Raw genomic sequence first — 27,621 nt, forward strand, 5'->3', positions numbered from 1 at the left:
CATCCCCCTGGATGGTTCAAGGCCACAGCCGTGCTGTAGCACCTCCATGTCTGCATCATGGGGAGCTACCCCTCTCTCCTGGAAGCCTCCAGAGACTTATTCTAGGAGAATAAGGAATGTTCTGGAAGGCGGCTCCCTATCTCCTAGCCTTGGCCATGGAACTGAAAAAGGGGCAGTTTACTGAGCCCTCAAAGTAACCATCTTCATCTGTTCCTCCAAAAGTGAAGATGGTAAACTCTGAGTGAGTTCCTTCTGCCCTCCACCTTGCGTTTGGGCACGTGACCCAGAGATGTCACCCTCCACGCCCTTTCCTTCCTCTTCTGGAAATCTGACGGTGTTGGAGGCCCAGACCTGCCGGGTTGGTTACTGAGCCTTAGATTTGTGTTAGTGCGTGTACCATGGGCCAGTGAGACTCCAAGGCACAAAGGAACTCGGAGGCGATCTCTTTGCTCTTTGACTTCATGAAATGGCTCCTCTTGGCAGCTGCCCCTTGTCTGCAGTTTCACCGGCCATGATCTTGGAGGCAGGATGGTGATGTGGGCTGGAAGAGCTGGGAACAGGAGCAGCACTTCCTTCTTTTGAACTCCAGCTGCCTCTCTGCTTCCCCAGACTCAGACCTGGTTTCTCTCTGCAGCCGCATTAGCCCCCTGTAGTGAGGAGGTCTTGATTACCCCACACCCTCTCTGCCTTTCTCAGGGATAAGGCGTAAGTCAAGCTCAAGACTTTTCAGCCCATAAAACATCTTTCTTCATCTTGACCACACTTGATAGGAACCTAGGAAGTAACTACAATTTCACCCTTGGGGTTCAGTTCTTTCTCCAACCTTGGGAAGCCACTCTTTCCGAACATGGATTGCTGCATCGATACCTAGTTGCATGGCTGACACCTTTGGATTTCTATGATTTTATTGCATGAGTGGTAGCATTTTTAATCTACCGAAGACTCTGCCTTTTATGGCACACATTGAATGTCATCCTTAGACTGTCTCTGCAAAATGCCACCTCTTAAAATATTAATCTCTAATGTGAACTCAAGAGTCCATCCAATTACCTGGGGACCTATTGAACCGGCAGCGTCATCTGGCGGCCCACACTGCACTGAGGGGAAAATGCTTACAGGGCGTCGTTTCCCGCTCGCGGGATGATGTTCTTGCCTTGTTTCCGTAAATGTTGCGTTGGCGTGGCTGTGTTGGACGCTGCTGGGGATTTATTGTCATTCCTGCCCAAACCCAAGCATTATCAGCTTTCCCTTCCAGTGCCCAGCCTTGAAAAGCGTCGTGTCTGAGAGGGACTGTGGATCGTAATTGTGATAAATGAGAGGCCGTTGAAACAGTTCTGTCAGAGCTGATTTGTCAGAGCGCTGATTTCAGTCCAGAGAGGGAGCCGCCTCATTATTACCCCTAGCGATCATTCCGTTTTGATTATTTTTTGAAAATCACTTCAGCACCTGAGACCTTTGTTTTCTTCTTCCTGAAAACAGTTTTGAATGGCAGTGTTTTGAAAGTGGTGCCCGCACGATGCCCACTGTCATTTCTCCCACTTGTCTCCTTTTCTGGGTGTTAAACCCCAACCTGTGGGCACCCAGAGGAGCATTCTTATTACCAATGGGTTGTTGCTTTGCAAGAAAGTCCAGAATACAAACGTCTGCATTGGCGAGGTAGGTCAGTTGGGGGGTGGAAATTTGCTGTCAGGATAGGGCCTGTCACCCTGAGTCACGATTCACTGCGGGCTTCTTTCCATCCATTCGTGCTTTCGCTCTGTGGCAGCAGCGGGGTGGGGACATGGGGCACTCGGGAGCATAATCCAGTGTCTCAGGAGCTTCATGTCCTGCAAACTCGATGGAGAAGACAGAGCCTCAGAAACCAGTAGCGAAACAGCACGCTGCTGGGATTGATCATAACCCTTCAAGCGCATTCTTATATCTCAAATGTTCCAAACCACAGAGGCCTCATCCCCTAGTTTCCCCCCGGCCCCTGAACACTTCCCAGTCTTGGAACAAGGCCCAGAGAAGGGACCGTCACTGAAATCTGTGACTCTGGCTAACCACTCACGCTCCCACCTGCCCTATGCTCTGAGGCAAACTTTCTGTTTGTGTGTGTGTTCATTGATTCTTGTCCAATAACAGTCCCGACTCCTCACCACTTCTCTTGTGGCCAAAATACACGTTGGACTTAGGAGTGACGTTCGTGTCAGAGGGAGAGATTTTTTCAGAAAAGTTAAGTCAGCAAAGGGTCAAAGCCATACACACTACTGATGGCCTGCTGACGACCCTCCTCACACATATACAGCACTGGTGGGCGCGTCCATGGCCTCATTGGACTTAAACTTAACATCACAAGTCTTAAACCTCCCAACTCGGGTGCTTTGATTTTTTAACCATTTAACGCTGAACTTCTGCTTTTGGTTAAATCTCCCTTTTCTTTTGGGTGGTGAAGTTGGAGTTGGCATGTGTCCCATCTCTCTGTACCTGCCAGCTCAGGGCGCCTCCTGTTGGTGGTTGTGACTTACTCTGAGTTTGTAGATGTCGCCCTCCGTGCCACACAGCACTTCAGAGAGGAATGTGGTGGTGGCAGACGTGAAGGATGATACTTACTTATGAAGCCACACCTTTAGCTGGAGGGTCATCTCTTGTTACAGAGAGTGACACCCAATGAAAAGAAGACCAGAGAGGGAATGAATCAGGGAAATGAGGAGGATGAGGAAAGAACAGCAAAACAAGGGAGTTGATCAGGATTTATTGCGCGCGCCCTGAATTCAGAGTCTAAGTTAGACCCTGGAGGGCAGCAAAAGAGAAATGTCATAACTCTGTCCCATGTCTTGACCATGAGGTGGGAGATCCCACAGACCCTCAGACCTGATGAAGCAGCTCAGAAACGCTGAAGAGCTGCGTGCCGAAGTCTGAAGAAAGCCACACTTGGGCCGAGGCGAATGCCGGGCTGCTGAGCAGATGGAGAATGAACAGGCCTCCAGCATGCAGTGAGATGGACTGGGGGAGGTTTCCTTGAAATGAGTGTGAACCCGTTTTGAAAGATCAAATGCTAGAAAAGACAGCAGCTCGAGGAGGAGGGGCAAGGTCTTCTGTGGTTGCGGGGGTGGGGTCATGATTGTAGGTCCCAGCACTGAGCAAGAATGAAGTTCATTTACTGGAGCGGAGAGTCTATTTTGGAGACTCAGAAGATGGAGTTGGTGGTGCAGGAGGGAGCCAGTTGGAAAGTGGCTGACAAAATCAGGCTGGTGGGTTTGAATTTAGGACCTGCGCAATAGGAATCCACTTTAGGCAGGACCTCCCAAGGGTAAGGACTTGACTGCAATTGTCAGACTAGATGCTTCCTGAGGACACAAAATCTGCCTCTTCCTTTCTCCAGGTGTTAGTTTCTGTTTTTGCCTGAATGACCAACCAGTTGGACTTTATATGAGAGATACTGTGTCTCCATGAGAATACACACCTGTCCAGGCCATGGCGCTGCCTCTGTGAGGCCCTGTGCAGCATGACTGCCTCGAAATCATTACACAGCACACCCAGATAGCAAGTGAAATGCCTCAGTGTTTAGGTAGGCGTTTCTTTGTTACGTACTTGTCTTCAGAGCACTGTCTTCCGGAGACCCCACTGGCATTGTACCAGCGCAGGAACTTCGGAGTGGTACAAGTTTATCCTACAGTGAATATTTTCCTAACAGCCAGGATGAATGAGTAAGAAGATTAGGACCAGCAGGGATGGCACTGAACGGGATGTGGGTGAGAGGCAGAGATCAAAGGAGAGCATCCAGTACAATGCTTGTAAGAGGAGGGATGTGCCTAGGAAGGTCATAACTTTGATGCTGGTTGGAGATCTGTGGATGGAGCAGAGGTTGAGAACTGTGTCAGGAGCAGGGGAGGGTCGGATCTCTCTCCCAAACCCTCTCCCTCTCACCGTGAGACGGGGACAGCACACACTACATCACACACTCATCCGGGTTTGCCCCATTGTGTCTGGCTTTTCATACACTCCCCCTTCCCCCAGCCTAGGGCAGCTTATAAATGCTTTTAGCGTGCATCCTCTTGGGAGGCAGGTGGGAAGACAGGCAGGCAGCCAGGAAATCTTGGTGGTTATTAAACTGAGTCTTCGAGGGCCTTTTTATTAGCGATTAGACTCAGCTCCACAGCACTAAAGAGTATAAACTCCTGCTCTCTTTTGCTCAAACCTCCAAAGAATCTGTTTTCTATGGTGTTTATTTATAACCTGAAATAGACATGGGGCCGGGAGCCCTGGGGACTGTGCGCCTTCAATGTGCTCTCAGGAAGGAGTGGGTTAGCAACCCCAGGGACGGAAATCAGGGGTGCTCCTTCTGGTGTCACCCCTCCCCCCACCCTGGGCCTTCCTATCCCTGTAGTGACTGGAAGCTCGTTTTGAAGTATGTTGTCTTAAAGAGATGTCTGTTCAGTGTCTGTTTTCGGGGGGGCGGTTCAGTTTGTAATGTGAGGGTTCTAATGCTGCAAAGGCTCATTCATCACCAAGACGGAAACCTTCTGGAGCACAATTAGGCTGCTTTAAGAGAGTGGGAGGAGTATACCCATATAAGCCCTTCCTTCAGTCCCTGCCCTCACAGCAGTCAGCGTTACAAGGAAAGGACTTGGTCAGGTGGCTTTTGAACTCCATGGGCAAGGGGGAACCTGAATGGAAGGGTGCAGTGATTTGAAGGGGAAATATTGGTGACGGCCTTATTGTGGTAGGGACTGCTTATCCCGACCTCCTGCAGGCCCTCTAGAGGCCCCTCATGGCCAGTATCAGGTATGAGGAGACCAGCTGGCCACCCTCTGGGTTAAGCGTAATCAACAGGCCAACATAGGTGTTAGCTTGAAGCTGTTAGTGCTGAATGACCTGGTTCTGATGGAGACGGGCTTAAGGCTGATGGTTTCAAGTAAAGAGCATTCCTGAGCAAGCAGGCAGAGGTCTTGGTGCTTTCACATGCTCGTGAAGATCTAGGGATAGCAATCACGGGACAGTGGCACCTTGCTTTTCCTGAATGCAAGCTTGCCGCCACCACCGGCCTGTTATTAGTAAGTACATGAGTGTTAGAATCACCAGGCTCCTTGCACGTACCTCGTCTCCTCTGGTCTTCACAGCAAGTCATACCTGAGAAAGTTACAGTGCTCCCAGGATAAACTCAGTGTACACACTTATGCAGACATGGCTTCATCGACAAGCTCAAGGTTACAGAGACTGGTAAGTGGGCAGGGCAACACCAAGGGCACATCTCTCTGTCTCTCAGGCACTGCCCTCCTTCTCATCCTGGGCTTTGTGGCTGTTGCCACTTGGGCCGGTTCTAGTGATGGGGACAGCTGGGCCGAGCCACTCATACCGCCTCATCCTCTTCTGCAGTGAGGAAGGTAGCGCCTTTGAGGAGCTGGAGTTTGGTCTGTGAAGGGAGAGCTGAGTCTTTCTCTACAATGGAAGTTAGAGGCTGGAGCCCATCAGCACAGTACTTAAGCCCACTGAGCTACTGGCTTTGTGGAATGAATGCATTAATTTTTTTATTTGTTGGCATCGAATTACTTGAACCTAGAACTTTAAATGTAGACTAAATATAGCCTGCATTTAATCTATAAATTACACAGTGTTCTGTTGTCAAGCAGGGCATGGCATTTGTTTAACAGGTAATTTTTCAGAATTGCATATAAAACTTATAGCCAGCATCTTTCAGTAAAAGAACTGAGAGTTAGCTCCCCTCAGAATGTGCCCTCTGCTTTGAAAGTGCCCCCCGCTTAGCCTTCTGAAAATGATCAAGTCTGTAGTTGCCCATTAGCCGACTGCTGCTTTTTACTTATTAAAATTCCATTATCATCTATACTAAACAGAAAGATATCAAAAGTAATTTATATTCTTTTCTGCGTACAACTTCCTTTGAAAACTTTTCATAAGTAGATCTATAGCTTCCTTTGCGAGAGCTAGACACCAGGCCTTTGTCTGGACCCCTGGAGCATGAGTGTTTGACTGATGGGTCATCACTGGGCTGAGAGAAAGAGAACTCACATGCAGGCCAAGGCCAAAGCCACAGCCAAGGTCAGGCCAGGGGAGCCACTGCCTGTAGGAGCCGGGTTTAGGGTGGCGCGGCCAGCTTCACAAAGACCTCTAAGCAGGAGCTCATCTCAGAGCCCAGGTGGAGCCCGGCGAGGTCACCTCGCCGCCAGTGTGATGCAGCCACAAGTATTGCCCTTCCCCGCCACTAGAGGCCCTAGTCCTTAAAAGGCTAGTACTTTTTCATTTTTACAGTATCTTGAGGTTGGGGTATTTCTAGAGGTTCGGGGCCAAATGCGTTTTACTTTACTAGGATAAGTAGGATTGCAAAGTATGGAGAGATGTCAGGGTCCCGTACGTGTCTGCATTCTTAGGGAAGGAATGTCCTCTGAAGTCTCTCCCAAAAGCTGGAGTAGGACCTTATAACCGTCCCTTAGTTCCTAGTTGTCTGTGACAGTGATGACATTTACCACTAGTTTAGAAGCTGTTTGAGGCTACGAAAAATAAAAAAAAGTTATGTTGTTACACACATACATACTGCGGACGAGCAGTTAGCATGTGCCCGTGCCCACACACGCGTGCACACGCATCTGCGCTGCTCGAAGGAACTTTACCGTTCAGTTACAGCAACAGCCCGGATAGGAAAGACATCTTTCGGTGAATAACTGTTCCGCCAGTGGCAACAGTGAGCTCGCTGGGTTAAATAGAGAGTTGGAATATTCAAAAGAGACTTCCTGGAGGAGGCAGAAAATCAGCTGGATTTTGTAGACTGACTAGGAATTGGAAAGCCAGACAGGACGGGGGTGTGAGAACCCCATTTGTTCAGGATATTAGATTTTGTCAGGAGAACTACTGGACGTAAAGGTGGAAGATAAGGCAGAGCTGGAACACGGTGTCTGCCTCAGCCCTGCAAGCAGTGGGTACTTGAAGACGGGGAACCTGCAAGCACCTCGACTAATCTGTGGGACAGCAAAAACCAGCTTAGGTGCCCCATCCCGTTACCTTGGGTTGGGGTTAGTCCTTGGCTAAGAGTTTGAAGGTAATGCGGCAAGCCGGGGAGCTGTGGTGTGCGTCCTGGAAAAAGGGAGCGTCGTGGTTTTAAGATGAATGTATTTACCACGTGGACTCTTGCCACTCCTGTCCCCAGCTGGAGGGCATATTCCCAAGTTTTTCATGGTGGATATGAGAAGAATAGATATTTTCTTCTTCTCCCTTCACATACACCGTCTCAGCGGCAAGCCCTAATCATCAAGTTCTCATGCCCCATTTCTTACACAGTCAGGCAGCTAGCTGCGGGACGTCCTCCTGGGCAACACAGGGGGGGGGGGTAGCCTCTGCTTGTGAGACTCAGGGAAACTAGTTTGTTTAGAAACTGAACTCATCCCTCTGGCCTCTGAGACAGAGCTTTTTGGCCTAAATGCCTTTGAAATGAGTGTTTTTCTCCCAAGCAAGTTTCCTTTCCTACAAAGGACATTTCTCCAGTTAATAAAATATTAGTGGATGTTTCTGTGGATACTGCTTTGAAGATTTGGTTAAATAAAAGGAAAATATCTCCAAGAAGTGGTCCCATCATGATAAATGGCATAATAGCATACCGGCCTGGGAGTTCTGAAACCAGAGCATTCTAGGTTCAGCTTTCACTCCTCCTGTGTAAAACAGGCCTTGCCATTAATACCTTGCAGGGTTGTTTTTAGATTTCATTTATTTACTTTTATAGAGAGGAGAAGAAAGGGAGAGAAACATTGATGTGAGACAGCAACACCGATCATTTGCCTCCAGTACATAACCCAACCGGGGACTGAACCAGCAACCCAGGCACGTGACCGGGAATCGAACTGGCAACCTTTCACTTTGCAGGACAACACCCAACTGAGCCATACCGGTCAGGGTGCAAGGTTGTTTTAATGATTAGAAGTGGTATATGCAAAGCACCTGGCTTGCAGATATTCAGTAAAGGGTAGATGTTATTAGTAACATCTACGTTATATGGAGGTTATTCCCCTGGGCTGGGGGTTTGCTGTGTTGCACTGACTTTGTGAGTTGGTGGCTGCAGGTGGTACTGGCTTCCTCAAGCAGCATCTCTGCAGGCAGTGAGCACAGGAAGCCCTCCCGGCAGGGGCAGGACTTGGGCAAACCCGCTCTCACAGTCTCTGACAAGAAGTCTTTTCTTTTTGCTTTGTTGAGAAGGCGGTGCTTTCTTCCGCTGGGAAATCAATTTCACTGTGCAGTGGGTCTCAGTAAGTGGGGTCATACTGCTACTTTTCTAAAAGACGGACACGGTTCTGTTGTTATTAATTATGGAACTGACACAAGACTGGTGGAATTGGTAGAAGGAAATAACCTGTGTACTCTCCTTCTGCCATACCCACTCCTTTCTAGAAACTCAGAGTGAAGGAGTGATTTTTATCTTCCTGCCTGGAAACCATACCCTCTTCTGGTTTAAAACAAGTAGCCTCATGTCCCTGGAGACCTGCCGTATATGAATGTCTCCAAGAAAAGGAATTTTTGTCGGCTGTCACTTTGAAGGCATAGTAACAAAGCCACCGTGCCAAGAGAGGCCTGAAATAGCTGAGCATGTAATTATGGGACTTGATGCTTCCTAGTCGCCAGCTTGAAAACACGCCCTTTTTGGAGTTGGATCCAACATTAAGGTCCACTGGTTGTGGATGACGAGAGGGTTTTATTCTCTACTGGGTTTTCAGACATATACAGTGCAGCTCACTTTAACGTAATATAGTGAGATGCAGTGGAAATCTCAACAGGAAGTAGTGGTGTTAGGTGAGAAGAGTATTCGTATTACTATTAACTTGCTTTATAAAACAATTATATGCGAAGTTATAAACAATAGTCATTCCTCATATTTTTGAAATTGGTTTGACCACTGCTTCTTTTTTTGTATACGACCTGCTGACACACAGCAGTGATTGTAGTGAGTTGGCCAAAAAAATTCATTTGGTTTTTCCCATAAGATGGCTCTAGTAGTGCTTAGTGGTTTTGAACTTCATTTGAAACAACTTTGTTAGACTGTATTGTGACAGATGTCATATCAAAGTATATTAAAAAAATCAAAATTGGTGAATTTTTGTGTAGCCATTTTAGTATTGAAGATGGTAGAAAATAAGTGGCATTTTTGGCATATTATGCTTTATTACTTCAAGAAAGGTAAAAATGCAACTGAAATGCAAAAAAAAAAAAAAGATTTGTGCAGTGTATGGAGAAGGTGCAGTGACTGATCAAATGTGTCAAAGTGGTTTGCAAAGTTGCATGCTGGGGATTTCTTGCTGGACGATGCTTCATGGTTGAGTAGACCAGTTGAAGCTGATAGTGATCAAATCGAGACACTGAGAAGAATCAACGTTCTATCACGTGGGGCGTAGCCAACCTACTCAAAATATTCGAATTAGTAAGGTTATTGGTGAAAATGAAAATATGTGGGTTTTGTTATGTAAAAAGCCATACGGACTGTTTAGCCAACCCAATGTAAGTCCAGCCAAATGGAGCAAAGTGACGGGCAGCAGTTATATCCAGTCCCTTGCCGAGAACTGATTCTTTTGGCTTCTGCTGAGAACTCTGTCCCAATGACCACGTAGCCTCTAGGGGGCAGCAGAACACCAATGAAAACTACTGTGCCTGGGCTCTCAGTCTTCTCTGGCTCAATGCCCAGCCCTTCCTTCCAAGTCCATGGTGCAGCACCCGCCCTTCTCCCCTTTGCCTAGAGAAACTCATCCTGTGGGCCTTGCCAAGTGGAGACCTTTGCCATTAAGCCTCCTCTACCCCACTTTCCTCCATTCACCCCCTTCTCCTCCACTCTCTTAAACCCTCGTGGTTTACCTTGTACCTTATCGTGCAGCTTAATGTGGGGCGCGTTTGCTGTTGTTTCACAATCAGCTATGCCCCTCCCTTTGGCAGGAACAATGTCTGATGTCTCTGTGTTTCCCGTAATGCCAGGACTGCCCCGGAGGCCTAACTACATATTTGAGGGGATCCCTTAACTTGCAGTGAGTGCTTGATACGTATTTGCTAATTTGATTGCCAGAGATGGTCTTGGTTTTGCACAGGAGAAGGTATTTTCTTTGCTTCGCTTATTTCTGAAATGGCTACATGTTTTTTGGTTTGTTTCTGATTGGGGTGTAAAATAGAGGCTTTTCAAAATAAACCCAGCGGTGTAATGGAAAACATTGACTTGCGTGCCGTAGATGCAGGTTGGCTGTTCCCCTTCCTGGCTGTCTGTCTCAGTGTTTCCATCCATAAAATTGGGCTGTCTAAGCTGATCATATAATTAATAGATTACAATAATAATCTAAACTGGATTGTATTTGAAGGTAAAGGAGTGGTTTTTATTTTTATTTTTTGGCTTACCTATAAAACTGTTCTATTCAAAAATGATTTTCAGAACATAATTTCCTACAAAAATTAACATACAGACAGGACAAACTGTGAAGGGTACGTACCCAGCTCTCCAGGTCCCACCTCCCCAAGCTGTGAGTTTTGTCCAGCTCTAGCAGGAGAATACTGATTAGAAGAACGGGGTCCCACTGGTATGCAGTCAGGCAGCTGTCTCAGCTGTAGAGAGCGTACCCAGGGATGGCTGCGCATGTGGGGTCATAATTTGACTGCCCCATGAAAACAGAAATTTTCTCTTTCCTTGCGAAGTCACTACTGCTTCTGGGCCACTTGCCTGGAAAGCTGGGGGACCAGCCGTGGCACCCTCTTCTGCACCTAGTTCCTGCTGTTCCAGCAGCTGTGCTCATCTACTGGGTTTACCATAAACTGGCACAAATAACGCCCCTTTTTAATTACAAAATCTTCTATTAAAAATCATGAGCATGTAACTCTGTAGCATAACAATATCACACTCAAGCACAACATATGACATTTTTTTGTGAAATGTTCACATTAAAACTATAACTTATTACACTGATATTATTACCCTACCAACCATACTCAAGCAGGCATTACTTCTGCCAGACCCTGTAGTTGGAGCCATAAAATATATACCTGCCTTTAATGTCGGCATCCCATGTAGCCAGAGCTTAATTGCCATTCTGCGATTGGCTTTCTAGGGTTGGACACATCCCTTTTAGGAACTAAATGCTTTACTCCTCACCCTGCCTCTTGTAAGTGCTGTGTGTTCTGGTAACGACCACCCTTTAGCCTTGTGTTCATGTAACCTAAAGCCCTGCAGGTGAGGCTTGTGTTTTTGCCAACTCCATACATGATGGAGAATTCAAGGAGTGCTCTGCGGCCTCCTGGAAATAGGGAAGGGCCTGCTCACGGTGATTATCACTGTGTGATGGAAAAGCCAAGCCTGGGGACAGGTTGTGTTGCAGGGACAGCCCTTTGCACGGCTCCTAACAGCCTCTTCTTTCTCCAGGTACGTGTACATCCCAGTGGGCGGGTCCCAGCACGGCCTGCTGGGGACACTCTTTTCCACTGCGACGACTTTTGCATTTGTGAGCTACTGGCATGGTGGGCACGACTACCTCTGGTGCTGGGCAGCGCTCAACTGGCTGGGAGTCACCGTGGAGAACGGAGTCCGGAGGCTTGTGGAGACCCCGTGCGTCCAGGACAGCCTGGTGAGCAGGAGCCTTGCTCATGCGGTAGGGGACAGGTGGGCCAGGGTGCTAGGTTTGGGAGGGAAGGCCATCATCAGATTCAGCGCATCATGGGTCCTTCTTGCTAGGTGGGTTCAAAGCCCTTGTGCCTGGAGGTAGGACAGGGAAAAAACAGTCTAATGTAGCTATTTTTTAAAACGGAATGTTTTAAGCACTGGCCAGTGTGGCTCAGTTGGTTGGAGCATCCTCTTGTAGCCAAGGGGTTGCGGGGGTTCAGTTTTTGGTCAGGACACATACCTAGGTTGTGGTCACATCCCCTGTCCTGGCACATACCAGAGGCAACCAATTGATGCTTCTCTCTCACTCTGATGCTGGCCTCTCTCCCTTCCTCCCTCTCTAAAAAGCAAAGAAAAAATGTTCTCAGGCAAGGATTAAATACATTAATGTTTTAACTATGAAAGCAATATATGTTTATTATATAAAAATTAGAACATTTAGACAAGAATAGAGGAGAAAAATACCTCAGCAGAAAACACTGTTAATCCCCCATTCTCCCAAATACTTTCTGTACACACACACCATTTAAATCAAATGTTACTATTCCAGAGATATGGTTGTGTCAGGACCACCTTTCTATGCCACCAAATCCATGTCTAACCACCCTTTTATATGGGCTATCATGTATTTTAGCCTTCTGTTATTAATAACATATTATTCTGATGTTTTGCAAATAGCAGTTGCACTGAGAGGTGTATCATAGCCTGGATGAATTTTTGTACGTAAGGTTTTCTCACCTTTAAGGTTGCCATGCATACTGTTTAACTCTTTCTTAACCACCCTGCAGACCAAGTGTGCCGACTTACATCCCTACCAACAGTTCATGAGAATGTCCTTGTCAGTCCTGAGTAGTGCTGGTATTTTAACCTTTGCTAATTGGATACTTACTGTTATAGTAGCATTAAAAAGGCTAAGGATTTAAGTTTCCAACTCTACAGGAAAAATATTTGGAAAATAAACTAATCAATCACTTTGATTTATACACTTTAAGTGATTTTAAACTATGAATAAATGTTTTATCACATAAATGTGTGTAGGTATGCCAGAATCCTGCAGGAAATCATCAGTTCTGAATATGAAGCAATCCTCTCATAGCCCTGAAAACATAGCTAAAAAGCAGTATGCTGGCATTAGTGTTCACAGTAGGCAATAAAACACAAGAAACTTCGTGGGAAATGATTAATGTGGCTAAATTCCATCAGTATACGTGACTAAAGCAAATACATATTTTAAAAAGCCAACACTACCAAAACAGAATACACTTGAGTGTTTTTCTGTAAAGCTAGCCATAGTACAAGTGAACAGTTATTTCCATAAAAATTGATACAAAGTACATAGCAAAATAACACATCTAAAAGAATTTAAATATGCTTATACGTGTTTAAACATAGCTATTTTATTCAGTAGTATTACCCACCAGCCAGCAGAAAAGAAATGTCAGTTATTCTGATAGAAAGTGAAATTTCGGTGAAAGTCACGGCAACACAAAGAAAAAACCACAAAGGGTGGTATCATGAAGGCTTCCGTCTCCATCCAGAAGTCCGAGCGGTCTTGACCCCCAAAGCCTGACGCCCTCCTGTGAAAGCCAGAGAACTCTTCTCAGCCCAGGCTGAAGCGCTGTGTTCCCTCATGGGAGGTCTCACATTAACCTTGAACTTAATGTTAAGCACTGCTTTGTAGAGTTTGAGCGAATGGTTATGTTATTAACAAATCTGTAAAATGTAAAATGATGAAGGGTAACCCAGACTGTGCGATGTGGCTTGTTAGTCCTGGTTGAAATGAATGGAGTCAGGGAAAACACTCGCTGGGGGAGCACTTCCACATCCGCCCTGTCACCTCTGCTCTGTCCCTCCACAGCCCGTTTGAGGACCCTCAGGTGTTCACCCCACTTGAATTTCTACCCACAAGTTAGGCACCTAGGAGTACAGTACTTTTTGAATAGGCATTGTTGGTGAAACATATGCCCTGCATATTACAAACATGGTGTTTGATTACATATTTGTTGAACAAGAACGTATTTTGTAAAGCCTACTTTTATCAGCTCTCCTTTATCCCGACAGTTTAGACGAGGGTCTCCTGGAGTGGCAGGTCAGGGTCCCATTGCTGTTCAAATCCCCAGTGGTTAGCTGGGTGTCTGATCCAGCCTCGGTGTTGGGTCCATGTGCAATGGATGCTTCTCCTCGTCTACCCAAGGGCTCTCCCTCTGGTAGTTACTCTGTTTCTTATACAGGTCAGCACAGATTCTGTTTTCCTTCAGAAACACATGGCTGACCTTCCAAAGGTACACAACCTTTTGAAAAAACTGTTTCCCCAATTGAGTTATCCTCCTTCCCTCTCTTCTCATGAATGCATTTCCTATTCTTCTGCCAGAATCTAATAACAACTTAATGCCTCCTTGGCACTTACTTTCATCTGACATTAATCACCCCAAATGCACTGACAATATTTTTACAGTGTGGGTTCACTCCCCATGCCCCTTATACACTCTCTCCATGGCATTTGCCCTCCACCTGTCTTTTAAGAAAGGTGGAAAGGTGTCTGAATAACAAGGATTATCAGTCCTCCTTTCCCATGTCTTTGTCATCTTCAACCTCAAAGCGTTGTCTGGGGCAGACAGTACCGTAGGGTTCTAGTTCCTGGAGTCAACAGACTGACAGCTGAACAGTCACCGAGAGACCAGCCAGAGCTGAGTGTTGAGATAGCGGCCCTCGGCTGTTCTAGGCGGGGCTGTTTGATCGAACTTCTGAAGCAATGGAAATGTCCACATCCAACGCAGTGGTCACTAGCCACGCTGAGCACTTTGAGAAACTAACTTTTCAATTTATTTAATTTTAATTAATTTAAACCCAAGTAGCCCCTGTGTGGCTGGCAATTTCCATTTTGCATGGTAAAAGTCTAGAACATTTTTCTTTCCTGGAGAATAAATTAAAAGAGCGATCTTCATTAATGTGTGGTACCGCATATATCCAACTGGCTGCCGAATCTCTCCACTTGAACATCTCCCAGATATCCCTGACTTAGCATGTGTACTTCTGAACGCGTGTGCCCTTCCTTACCTTTCAGTAATTCCAACCAGCTTCTTTCCCTCCAGCACTCTCTGTTTCTGCAAATGGCACCATCATCTCTCCAGTGACTCAAGTCCAAAACCAACGAGGTCTTCTTTGCATGCCCCCCGTCAGTCCTTCCTGTGCGTATTACACATTCTACCTCCTGCTTGATTTCATTTCCACTGAGTCATCCTGATCCAGCTGTTCTCATTCCTTGCTGGGTCTTCCAAGTAGCTTTTAACTACTCTCCTTGCTTCTACTTTTGCCTTCTTCAGTTTATTATCCTCATAGTGCTGGGTGATGCTTCTCAATAAAATCCTAACCATGCTGTCGTCCTTCTTAAAATCCTTAGCGGTATCCTGTTTTCTTAGGACTAAGTCCACAATATTTAAAACGACTTATGTGAGGCCTTGCCTGAGCTTGACCTTGCTACATCTCCTCAGCCTCTCCGCCCCTCTCCCCTCACACCCTGCTCTTCCTTCTGTTCATTTACACAGGCGTCTGGCCCCTCCAGCCTCAGCTCCCACACACTGGCTCTTCCATCTCCTAGGATGCTCTCTCTCCTTCCCCTCCACCCCTGTTCCTCCTTCCGATTTCAGCTTGAACAATACCCTGGCTGGGTGCCCTTCACTGACCCTCCTAAGTCAATCAGGTCTCACCTAACAGCTCACGCGGCCGTGCTGGCCACCTTGCATGTGTTCTCTCCTGGTGTACTTGCCTCCGTTGCAGTGGAATATTTTATACAATAACTTGCTTAATCCTTAGCTCCGTTTCTGAATAATAAGCCTCATGAGGTCAGAGCTCTGTATTCTTGACACCATCCCATTGCCTGGCACCGAGTAACATGCAGCATGTATTTGTTGAATGAATGGATGGTATTTTCTGGCTTCACTGAGGGGAGTACAGGGGGAAATAGGCTCCCACAGCAGCATGAAGAATGTGGATTGACTACTGGAACAGCTTAGCAAGGTGAGGCTTGTTAAGCATTATAAAGGGGGGTTATTTTATTTTTTAGCAGGGTAGATACAAAATGTTACAGCCAAATGCTATTTAATGTTCGGTGTACGGAATATATATGATGAAGGAAGGGGCAGGGAGAACTTAGCCTTCCTAGTGCCCTGCTGCTTTGTGAGAGGGGGGCTTATTGGTTGTGACTCACCCAGCAGAGCTGTAGGAAGCTGACAAAAGGCATTTTCATAAAGCGCCAAGCGGGGTGGACAGAGAGACAAGTTACTGCTGAAGCAACATGCTTTCTCTCTGTATAAGTGCTCTCCCAGGGAGCCAGAGTTTGTGTTCAGCGCTGAAATTTTTTTAATAAATGGAAATATTCTGAAGCATCAGTAGAGTGACTCTACTTCTTGCCAATTTTCAGTTTGCTCTCCTTTGAAGGACGACACCCAAGGCTGCTTGTTGGTTATTCCAACACAGTGAAGAATCCCCGTCTCCAGCTCTTTAACCACCGCCTCCCCTGATTTCCATTTCATTGAATAATATAAATGTGTCTTCCTCCCCCACCCCTCCTCCCCTCTGCTTTGCCCCAAGAGTGTCCTGCTAAGCTGATTTATATTCTCTCTGAAGCAGTAAAATTTCTATTTATAGCCTCAATTGAGGCAGCGTGCCTCCCGTGACAGTCACGGAGGGCCAGTCTGATGGTTCTGCGAGGCATCCGATGCCCTGGTGTGTCAGGAAGAACCCGAAGACCATGGCTCTGTGGTGATGTCCATGCAGTCGATCAGCTGTATCGAGAAGTTAAAATTCAGGTACAGAAATCCCAAGAGTTTGAGAGATCAGTCCATTTAAAAGGATAATGGATTGTAAAATCATCAGCATGATCCTAAGTCACCAGCCGGTAAGATGCGCACGTTGGCCCGCTGACTAGAGAACTGTCTCACTGGAGGTGAGTGGCCCCAGCCCCGGCTAACTCGCTGAACAAATACAAAGCCACCTGCTCTGAGAAGCGTTGCCTTGTTTGGTATCGACTCGTGCAGCTCATGATTGGCTATTCCTCTGCTACTTGGACTCACTTCAACGAGTGGAGAGCAGGGCTCACTCCGGACCAGCCATGTTCTCCAGACCAGAACCCTTCCTAGACTGAGCTCACGTAGGCAGTCAACCTTGTCCTTCATTTCTTTATTTGCTCATTTATGAAAAAAATGTTTTCAGTGCCCTAAGTGGGAGACAATTTGCAGAGCACTGGAGAACTCTGAGCCAAAGGCGTGGTTCCTCCCGCTAAGTCCTTTCTTCGGCTCCCTCCTTCAGTGCCTCCGTGCAGACTGTGTCCTGAGCTGTCAGCCTGTAAGTGCGGAGTTGGGTATGAATGCATCTCTGACATGAGTGAGCCTCTTGCCAGGCCTCCTATCAGGAGGGTCATCTTTATAGTGGCTGCTTTGGGTGAAGGAGGCAATGAAACCGTGGGGCAAAAGCCATCTTCTGCAGAGGCCTCAGTGATCTATCTTAAAAAATGGGCCTGTCTCCGCAAACATCAAAAATAATGAATGGCCTAGCCTTCCCAGGCATTGCTCAGAAGAGAGGCCTAGGCAGGAGGAAGACATCTGGGAGAATGTGGATGATATTGGAGCCATGGGAACATTTAAAGCTTTCTAGAGAGAGCTTGCAAAAAGGGAAGATGAGGCTGCGGCCTGGGACTGAACCAACATTCAGAAGTTGGATGGAGGAGGAGGGGCCAGGAAGTGGGAGGAAAATCCAGAGGGGATTTCACAGAAACCAAGAAAAAGGCTCTTTCATGGAGGCTGTGGTCATTGATGTTAACAAGGGGTCAAGGGAGGCAAGGTTAAAGATTGCTGGTGTCACCACGTCAGAGTGTTAATGGCGGGAGATAGGGCTGTGAGTCAGCTTCCCTGTACCCCGGGAGTTGATGATCTAGTTGGAGAGGCAAGACGTGTGCAGATGAGTGAAGGACCGGAGTGAGGCATGCTGTGCAGAGAGACCAGAATGAGTCGTGGAGGCGGCTGATGTTCACGAGGGGCCGTGGTCAGTGTGAGCTGAACTTTAAGGAACGGCTCAGTTAAAGAGCTGGGGCTTGAGTAGGACTCTGAAGAATTAAGAGTGGGCATTGGACAGGTGGGTAGAGAGAAGAAGACAGGCACTCCAGGCCAGCACACACAGAGCCTGCACTCCGGATGGAGAAGCCATGACAGACGAGGGAGATGGAGGAAAGGATGTTAGAGAGGCCAGATGGGCCCCCATTTAAGGGATTTGAATGTCAAATTTAGAAATGGAGAAATGCAAACCACTTAACCAAAAGGGAGAGCATTAAATTAACGTATTAATCCCACACCTTAAATTAGCCTGTTGTGCCAGCTGGCTAGCACTCGCGCAGCCTCTGGGTCTGGAAAAAGCAATGCCTGTTGTTATGGGTAGTGTCTTCCATGGTGGAAGACTACCCGTTGGTGCCCCCTCCAGTGTCTCCCACTCCATTAACGAGGCAGGGAACACACTGCGAGATTCGCTGGGTCTTCATTTTCTTCTCTGTGGGGATCTGAACCCTAACCTTAACCCCTCTGGTCTGAGAGGTAGAATTCTGCAAATAATTCCACTTTTAGGTTCAAAAATGTTTAATATGGCAAAAGCATTTTCAGAAGTTCTTTTTAACTTTCATTTCCGAGTCTCCTATCTATTTTCAGTTATTCACGGACCGACCAGCCCAGGCCTGGCCAGCTCTTGGACCTGCTGCCTTTTCAGTTCCTCTCGGCCTTGAGCTTAGCCTGGAGCAAGGCAGGGGCCAGGCCCTGAGTATGCTGTTTGTTCACCCTCTCTGCTAAGTGCACAGCATGAACTCGCACTCTGGGGAGTTGTCATCTGGGGAAAAACACTAAGCCAAAGATGACAGCCATGGCTTCGGTGTAAATGGCTAAACTGGGCTTTTCTAGGTGGCTAGTGGGGTTAGATTCTTCCCCTGAGTCCCTGATTGCGGCTTCTACAGCACAGGTAGGTGGTGGTTACTCTAATCACAGTCTGGTGCCGAGCAGTTTTCCATAGATGAACTTGAGAAAAAGCAAAATCTCACTGTGTACATGTTGAAGATTGGATGTGTGTTTCTAAATCGGTGTCTCTTTTCTGCCCCCAAAATCTGAATTGCCATGGGAAGTAGCAGAGCTTGGGTTTCTAGTGCTCCTATTACTAATAAAAGGGTGCGAGAGCCCTTCTTCCCCAAATAATGTACATACACTTACAGTGCAAAAATACTTTTACACACGTAGTTTTATTTACAGTGTGTATTTATGTATTATGTGCAACGTATTTTATGTATGTGAGATGTAGTATGTATATGTGTGTATGTGTATATATATATATGTATATTTATTTTTTTAAAGCTCTGAGAAGCCATAAATGTGCAGAACTTCCAGAATATCTCACATTCCTCCCAACACCTAGAAATAAACGTGGCTTAAAAAAGCATGTTGAGCAGCTGCTGGCCTGGTTTGAGCTGAGCGGGCTGGTATCGCTGCTCTTGTGATTTGCCAGCCTGTACCGAAACCCACAGTTTATTCAAGGAGGCTCTGACGTCTTCCTCCGGTGTCAACCGTCCAGTCCACGCAGTGGACCAGGGTCTGTCCCCTGAGGGTGGCAGGAAAGAGCACACTCTAAGAGGCACAGGGCATCTGTCAAGCTGACTGCTGCTATTAGAAGTGATAATGTTGAAATAATTTCACTGTGAGGAAAGATGAAAATGAAGAGTAAAGAATAATAGATATACTGAAATTTTATTTTTATTTAAAAATACACACAAGTACAAAAAAGGATATGGAAGGTTATGCACTAAAATGTAAATGGTGCTTAACTCTTACTGGTGGGATTATTTGTGATATGCTTTTTCTTGTTTTTGTGCATTTATATATTTGACCTCCTCTACAGTGAATGTGTGCTGTTGTCTGTTTAAAAGGTTCTGGGGAGAAAAGAGAACAGGATGGACTCACCCTGAGGAGGCTTTGCCCAGCTGACCCTGGGGGCTTGACCTGTGTTAGAATTGAAGGTTAGCGTTGTCCTTCTCGGGAGCATATACACAATAACCCATGAGGGGTACTGGAGCTGCCTTCCTTTGCCAAAGATGAAGCTGCACCAGCTACTGCATGAGGATCTCTCACACTGAACCATCACAGCAGCCCTCAGGACAGGTGTTATTACCTCCACTTCTGCAGACGAGGAAGCTAGACTGGGGAAAGTGAGGAGCTGGTCTAGGAACACATGGTTAGTTCCCTTAGAACGGGAGTCAAATCCAGCTGCACATGGTCTCCTGTAAGCGTCCCTGATTTCAGACTGGCTGCGGTCTTCCTTGATGAACCCGTGCACTTAGGTCAGACATTCACGTCTCATCTCCTTGCTGCTTGGACTTACCCGGCATTGGACTCATTGACGTCGCAGGTCTCAGTTCTTGGATAATTGTGGCTCCATCAGCCTGTCTGGGGTAACTCTTCTGAAAAAGTGGACCAGGTGAAGTGGGAGTGTTCGCAAAAGCATCGCTACCCCATTATCTCATGTGCCTTTAACATCAGCTTTCTACGTAAGTTTTACCATTATCCCTGGGTTACAGTGGAAAAGATTAAAACCCAGAAAGCTTAGGAAACGTATGTTCATGGCTCAAAAGCCAAATCTTATCACAAGGCTTCATTTCGGTGCATAAGTAGCAGAGCAGTCTCCGTTCCGCCCCCTGCCATGTTCTCCTCCCATCAGCCGCAGCTCTAGTTCTCTTACTTGTTCCTGATACTTACCTCTGTCTTTCTGAGTACAGTCTATCATTTCTTTATTTGCGAATTATGAATAGTAACCTAAGGTGTTAGCATCTTAGACCTACTCGCTACTTCTCCCCCTAATATAATGAATCTCTAATTTTGGTTAAACAAGCCTTCGTTATTACATTATTTACGTTATTATCACTATGTTAAGTGTGGCTCACTGCCAAGCCTGTTAATATGCTATACTAATTGCATTTCCTTTCCTAGTCATCTGTTTTATCTCCCTGAGATTAAGGATTGCATTGCCTTTTTTGTTTGGTTAGTAGTTTACTGTCGCCACTTTTTTCCAATCTGTCCAACAAAACTGAAAACTCCTCAGAATAGTATTTTCCGTGTGGTCAGACATATCTGGTAATCTGTCAGCTCTTTTCTTCTCCTGGAGACTCTCTCTTGAAGCCCCCCTCCCCCACCCCCTTTTCCCATCTGGTTCATTTCTCTTTGGATCTGCTGTACAGCTGTTGTCCTGACACGTCTCTCCTCTCTCCTGTGAGGCATCCCTGCGTCTTGAGCCCCAGATCTTGTTTTACCCCTCCCTTCGATTTGGTGGAGTGCATCCTTTAGTAGCTTCCTTAGAAAAGGCCCACAGTGATAACATTTTTTAGACCTTATTCTGTCTTCACATTCAATTAATTATCTGAATTTTAGGTTAAAAAGTAATTTCTCCTAAAAATTTTGAAGATATTTGCCCTATAGTTTTTGGCTTTACTGTTGAGAAATTCCATTTTGAGTCTTTGTATGTAATGTTTTTCTCTCTAGAGATACATTTGCTTAATACAAATATTTTTGGTATTCTGAAATTTAGTTGTACCTGTTGCCTCTCAGCTTAGAGTCTCCCTGATGCAATTTTGAAAAAACCCTGTCATAGTGGGGGTGGAGAAGGGGAAACCCAGGGTCTCTGTGCTCATTACTGGGATTTTTAACCAACCTTCCTGATTTTTTCCCTGCATGGTTTGTTGTTGCCACCTGTGGTATATGGTTTTTTCAATGGCTGGGCCTCTTAGGGATCTGGTGTATGATGACCTTCTTCTTTGGCATCTAGTATTCAGGTATCTCAGCTCTGCTAATTCCTCCATCTGCTTTCTACCTTACAAAAATGGGTTGACTTTGCTCACCTGCTGTTTGCTTCTCTCTTATTTCTTGCCTGTGGATTTCTACCATTTCAAATGTTTACTTTCATTTTAATGGGTTTTGTGAAGGGACCGGGCATGTCTCATCTTCCATATTTAACTGGATGTTACTAGAAGAGTTTTCTGTGCTTTCACTGGGTGAATCATTTTGCAATGCTTTACCTGTTTGTCAGTTTTAGGTTTTTAAATAACAAGTTTGCTTAAAGAGCAGGCTTTGCCCTAAGCTGTTGTTTTTATTTTTAATAGCCTGCAACTGGGGCCACAGCGGTCACATCCTAGGCTTATTTAATAGCCCCAAGAGACCTCAGTGCTGCCTGAAGAGAGAGACCCCAGTACCACAAGCAGCCATAGCTTGGGCGTGATAGTCATCGGGCTTCCATCTTCCCACCCACTCGCCTTGACTCTTTGTACTCAGGGGAGGTGGCCCGGGCGTAAGGTCATTTAGTGGAAAGATTCATAGATTTCCTCTTTGTTATTGTTTGATTCTTTTTTAATTGATTAAATAATTCATGACCATATGCTCTTGAAAAAAATACAGAGAAAACTGAAGTCCTTTAAGACACCCGTCGCCCCAGACCAATGGCACCTTGCTCGGTTTCCTCCCTCAAGAGGGAACCATAGTCAGCAGGTGGGAGTCTCCTTTCCGTGCACTCACTGCGTATGTGTGTTTTAAGAAATATATAAATATTCTAACACTTGCGCTTTTTTTACTCCTCAGGCTATGTTTTGAAGCTGTTTCTATATTAGTGTATGCAGATCTGCGTAATTGGACACGGTACAGTTACATCATAATTTGTTTAGCCGTTCTTCTACTGTTGGAAACTTAGGCTGCTTCTAACTTTTTTCTTCGGCAAACGCAGCTGCGGTGGAGAGGCCTGCTCATGCCTCCTTGTGCGCTTGCGTTGTTCCTTTAGGGCGCATGTCACGCGTAGATAGCAGAGAGCAGCAGTTGGTGACCTCCGAACCAAATCTGGTCTGTTGTCTGATTTTCCATGGCCTGCAACTAAGAATGATTTTCACATTTTACAATTGTTCTGTTCAATGGCCCACACTTTCCCCAGTGAATCGCAAGATCACCTTTAATACATAGTAAATATCCAAATACACCAAATACATAGTAAATATCCAACTACACATGCGTTCATTTGGGGGCTCTAGTCTGTTGTATTGTTCTATTTGATTATTCCTATTTTAAGTACTACTTTCTGCTGGTGAGATGGTATCGTTATTAAGGTGGTATCATCTGCATATCTTGTTATTGATATCTCTTCCACGAATTTTTGCTCCTCCTTTCTCTGAGTCTAGCTCAGTTTTTTGTACGCTATGGTCTGTGTACAGATAAAACAAATAGGGAGATAAAATACACCCTCGTCTGACACCTTTGCCTATAGGAAACCATTACGTCTCTCTTCTGTTCTCCCAGTGGCTTTCCGTCCACAGGACAGCCTCTGCTGTTCTTAACTAAGCTGCGCATCTAAGCTGCAGAGCAGGTGACTTGTCCATTTAAGTGAAGCTGGCTTTCCCTTCATCACTAGGCATTTGATGCTCTCTCAGGAGCATGCATTGCTTAGTATCAGCAGCAAGCAGAGACTGGAAAATTTAACTGCATTGACCAGATACTTTCTGAAGCCCCGTACACTAGTAAGAAGGAAGCACTGCTTTCTGGGTGCCTTCATGCATTCGTTTGGCTTGGATGTAGGATGAGATGAAACGTTAAGGAAGTCAGGGGATTCTGTAACTTATTTCAGGCCAAGAGAGAGGCAGGTGTTAGATAACTATTGAGCGCACACAGAGTATTTATGGATCTTAAGTAATGCAGCTTAAAGAATGAGCCTCCCCACCCTTCAGGAATGTACCATGTTGGTAGGAATACAAGAGAGACGGGTAACTGGTAAAACATACACTTCGAAATGGAAATGACCATGGTACCTTGAGAAAGGAATCAAGGGGAGCAGTGCCCTGGCAGGTTGGTCCAGAGATGGGACACGGGGGCCTGGAATGACTGTGGAGTTTGAGACCCGATCCTGAGTGTTTCACTCTGGCCACCCTTCTCTTTCATGACAGCCAGAACTGTTTATTTTATTGTCTTTGGTGTCATCTTTATGGCCTGTGGGGTACCTCCCCATCAGTCTCCCCCCTTGTCACCTCCCTGCTTACCCTCTCTCACCCTCTGGATAGCATTTTTATTAGAAAATGAAAAACTTCCGTGATTATTTGGAAGAACTGTGTCCAGCTGCTCAAACCCACCCAGTTTCTGTTTTTAGCTTCTCCCCCAGTTGAAAGTAAACAGCATCGGGTCCCACTTGCCAAGCCTTTGTCACTGTCTCCAGCAGCCATTTCTCCAGCCCATCTGCTCCCCCAGATGCTCAGCCCAGATGCCCTCCCAGCTCCACCCCGTATGCAGCCCCGCCGTGGACAAGCGCAGGGTCCACTGAGCACAGCCGCCAGAAGCCCCACTGCACCGTGTGCCTAGCCGTAGGCTGCTCAGAGCGCCACTTCGGGCCCAGAGTCTGCAGACTTGTTTGCCCCACCCAGTCCTGTGATTTCCAGGGACAGGATGTTGCCTGGAAAAGATAGAACAGTTGCTATGGAGATATGAATAAACACACGCGCCCTGGACACAAGCCATGGACACCTCACAGCAGGAAATTCAAACTAGTTTGACAGAAGTTTAGTTCAGCCCTAAGGTTTACGGTGTTGGGTTACACGCCCCACTTTTGGAATCAGTGTGTTAGAAGGAAGAGTAAATCCACCACTAAACTGGCGTTCTCACAGCCTCACACCCCAGCTCTATTTCTTCAGTCAGAGACAGCGTGTTTGCACAGAGGAGTTAGAGGTCTGCCTCTGCATTTCGGGATATTCTGAGGGGCTTGCGGTATCCAGGCCCAAAGCCCAGTGCCTGCCCTTGGACCTGAAGAGGGGGTTGTAGTGACATTAACATGGAGAGAAACTGCCCCAACCTGTCATAGAGGTCCGGGTCCGAGCCGGAGAACTGGTCACCCTGCATGGACACAGTGATGCTTCCCAGCCTGCTCCATCTCCCATCCTTCCTCTTTCCTTGGATTCAGGGGTGGGCGTGAGTAGGCTTAGAACTGGGGTACATCTTGCCTGAACATGGCTGAGGGCACATGGCTCCTCCTCATATTTGATGCCAGGTGGTGAGGGTGGAGGTGGGACCTACCACTGGGGCCCTGTTTAAGGAGCTTTTTCCTGTCTTGAGGTGCACTTTCTGGGCCACAGGGGAAAGGGAGCACGGCTCTGGCACTGTATGAAGGAGGACGGGACGTTCTGTGCCCCCACAGGCCACAGCTTTATAAAGAATGTGGAAGAAAACTTCTCACCTTCTTTCCAGAGGGCGCTATTGGCATTTTGGGCAGGACAGTTCTGTCACTCATGTTGCAGTATTTTATTGTCCCCGGCCTCTGCCCATCAAATGTCACAGTCACCTCTTGGCAGTTGTATTGTCCTTGAACAACTAAAAACGTCCAGCAAATTTCCAGACATCCCCTGGGGTACATGCCTCTTCCACTTTTTGCCACGAGGATATTGAACTGCCATAGAGCTGTCGCTCTGGGAAGAGACCATGACCCACCCGGAGCTCTCTTTACCTTGATATATTCGTGTTAACAAAAATCGACTTCTGTTTATCAGTCATCGCCTTGTCTGATCAAGTTGGTGGTTGTTATTTTCATACCTGATGGCTCTTCACTGTACCCTTATCGATTTCCCCATTGAGTTTACAATTCCTCAACGTTTCTCTTACCCAGGGGGTTTTCAAGCATCGAAGCTGTGAGGATGGGTGACTAACATAAGGCTCGGCCCCTGCACGTGGACAGCCAGTGTGCTAGAGTCAAGGTCCACAGGAGAGGTGACAGTAACTGCTGTCAGAGGAGAGAGTGTGAAGGAACAGAGGGTTTAAAGTGGGGACTTTGGCCCCACAGCCCTCGAGATTCAGGAAGTCATATGTACTGATGGAGCTGGCTGGGCCAAGAGAACGTATCCTTCCAGCCTTGCCTACAGGGCATTTTTCCTCCCAGGACTCCTAAGCATGGAACTTTCCTCTAGAGCAGTGATTTTCAGTCAGTGTGCGCAAGAACTTTTAGTACGTACAATGCCTCACTATTTAGTCAGGGGCACTGATTTCTTTTCCCTTAGATTGTCAAATAAAAAAATGTCAACAGCCAACACAGCAATAGCCATGTGGTGTGAATGCTCTGTCTTGAACCATAAATATATAGGTCACATGATAGAGTTGCATCTTATTGGTCATGTCGCATATTAAGGTTGCGTCTGATTGGTTAATTCTTGGTACCAGAAATCCTTATATGCAAATACAGGCACCTAATTTTTTAAGAAGTCCTTTTGGAGCCAAAAGGGTTATTATTATTATTTTTTTTGTAAATCAATCAAAATCATACCTATTTTTTGTTAGATCAGCAAAAAAAATTTTTTTTGGTGTGCCACAGAATTTTAGTATTCAGTTTATGTGTGCCATGAGGTGGGAAATGGTTGAAAATCCCTGCTCTAGAGTTTTTGTGAACCAATGGCTGAGGCCAGATGGTTCCCAAGACAGAGAGAAAGAAATCCCTACTCTTCCCTTCTGCAGTGCCTCCAGGGAGTCTGAAGCAGAGAGCTGGTTGTAGGCGAGACTTAACGTCCCCTTTGCTGTTCATCATCACCCTCCTGTGGGCTACCCCGACCGGGCTCTTTTCCTGCCTCGTGGCCCACTGTTCCGCTCTGCCGCTGACTCACAGTGAAGGGAGGCAGTGCTCTGCCAAGCGCACCGCTCATTGGCAAGGCCAGTTTTGTTAGTTCAGAGGACAGGGCTCTTGGTTAAAATTAGGTTTTCGGATTTTCTTTTCTTTCTTTTTGTTCAAGTACAGTTGTCTGCATTTCCCCCCCCCCACCACCACTCTCCCTGACCCCAGCCCTCCCCACCTCCCTCCCTTGATCCCATCCCCATCCCCCCCTTGGTTTTGTCCATGTGTCCTTCACAGTTGTTCCTGAAACCCCCCCTCATTATCCCTTTCCACTTCCTCTCTGGTTACTGTCAGTTTGTTCTTTATTTCAATGTGTCTGGTTATATTTTGCTTGCTTGTATGTTTTATTGATTAGATTGCACTTAAGGGTGAGATCATATGGTATGTCTTTCACCACCTGACTTATTTCACATAGCATAATGCTCTCCAGTTCCATCCATGTTGTCGCAAAGGGTAGGAGCTCCTTCTTTCTTTCTGCTGTGTAGTATTCCATTGTGTAAATGTACCATCGTTTTTTGATCCATTCATTTACTGATGGGCACTTAGGCTGGATTTTCTTTATAATCATCTATTTTGTCTCCCACCCACTTCCCCTGGGGAATAATCAAGAATTGCCTATGAACATCTTGATTTCTACTTTTAAGTCTTTCTAGAGTATTAAGTCCAATAGCCTCTGTCTTTAACATTTTCACTTATTTTTTTTAAAGTAACTGTCTCTAAAAATTGAATTATAGTCAGTTATTTCAGATTTTAGATGTCATCCTTCCTATCTCTGAGATGATGCTCCTTAATATTTGCTAGTATTTTGACTTTTTCCCCCCTAAGCAGAAAAAGGAATTTATTGACTGATGTAGTTGAGAGAGAGATTGGAGTAATCAGAGAGTTAATGGAAAACCTATAAGAACCAGGGCCTCGGGTGCTGGAGCGGAGCCCTGTGCCTCCAGCACTGCTCTCCCTCGCCTCCTCCCTTGCTCTGCCCTTGACCCTCAGCCCTGTACCAGGTAAGCTGGCACAGCAGCCCTGCTGAGCAACCCAATGCAAAGAATGTTCTCTTCTCTCAATATCTCTCAATTAAATATTGATTATTTAATGGTTGTAATAATTTTCCATAAAGGGAGAATCACTTTGGCTTAACCGAGTTATGTGCACCCTCTGTAACTGACATTAATGAGAGAAAGATCACACGGGGCCTTGGAATTCCCCAAACAGGATGTCAGGTTGGGGGACACTAATGGAGTTAGAACAGAGTGACAGAGTGTCTGACTCATTGGGTCCCTTAGAAATCAAACGTGTTGGAAGGAACCAAGATGGCGGCGCAGGTAGACACA

The 27,621-nt window shown here is 46.3% G+C and overlaps 1 protein-coding gene across 4 annotated transcripts in view; it reads left to right on the forward strand.

Moving 5' to 3' along the window:
* The window catches only part of HHAT (hedgehog acyltransferase), a 228,868-nt gene that overhangs the window by 149,439 nt on the left and 51,808 nt on the right, over positions 1 to 27,621 (forward strand). For all 4 annotated transcript variants that reach the window (XM_024551292.4, XM_045188340.3, XM_045188342.3 and 1 more), the window contains one exon: positions 11,369 to 11,570. In XM_024551292.4, the coding sequence (XP_024407060.1) occupies positions 11,369 to 11,570 (202 nt within the window). The remainder of the gene's footprint in view (positions 1 to 11,368; positions 11,571 to 27,621) is intronic.

This window comes from Desmodus rotundus, chromosome 12 (genome assembly GCF_022682495.2).
Source record: "Desmodus rotundus isolate HL8 chromosome 12, HLdesRot8A.1, whole genome shotgun sequence".
NCBI classification, from domain to species: domain Eukaryota; kingdom Metazoa; phylum Chordata; class Mammalia; order Chiroptera; family Phyllostomidae; genus Desmodus; species Desmodus rotundus.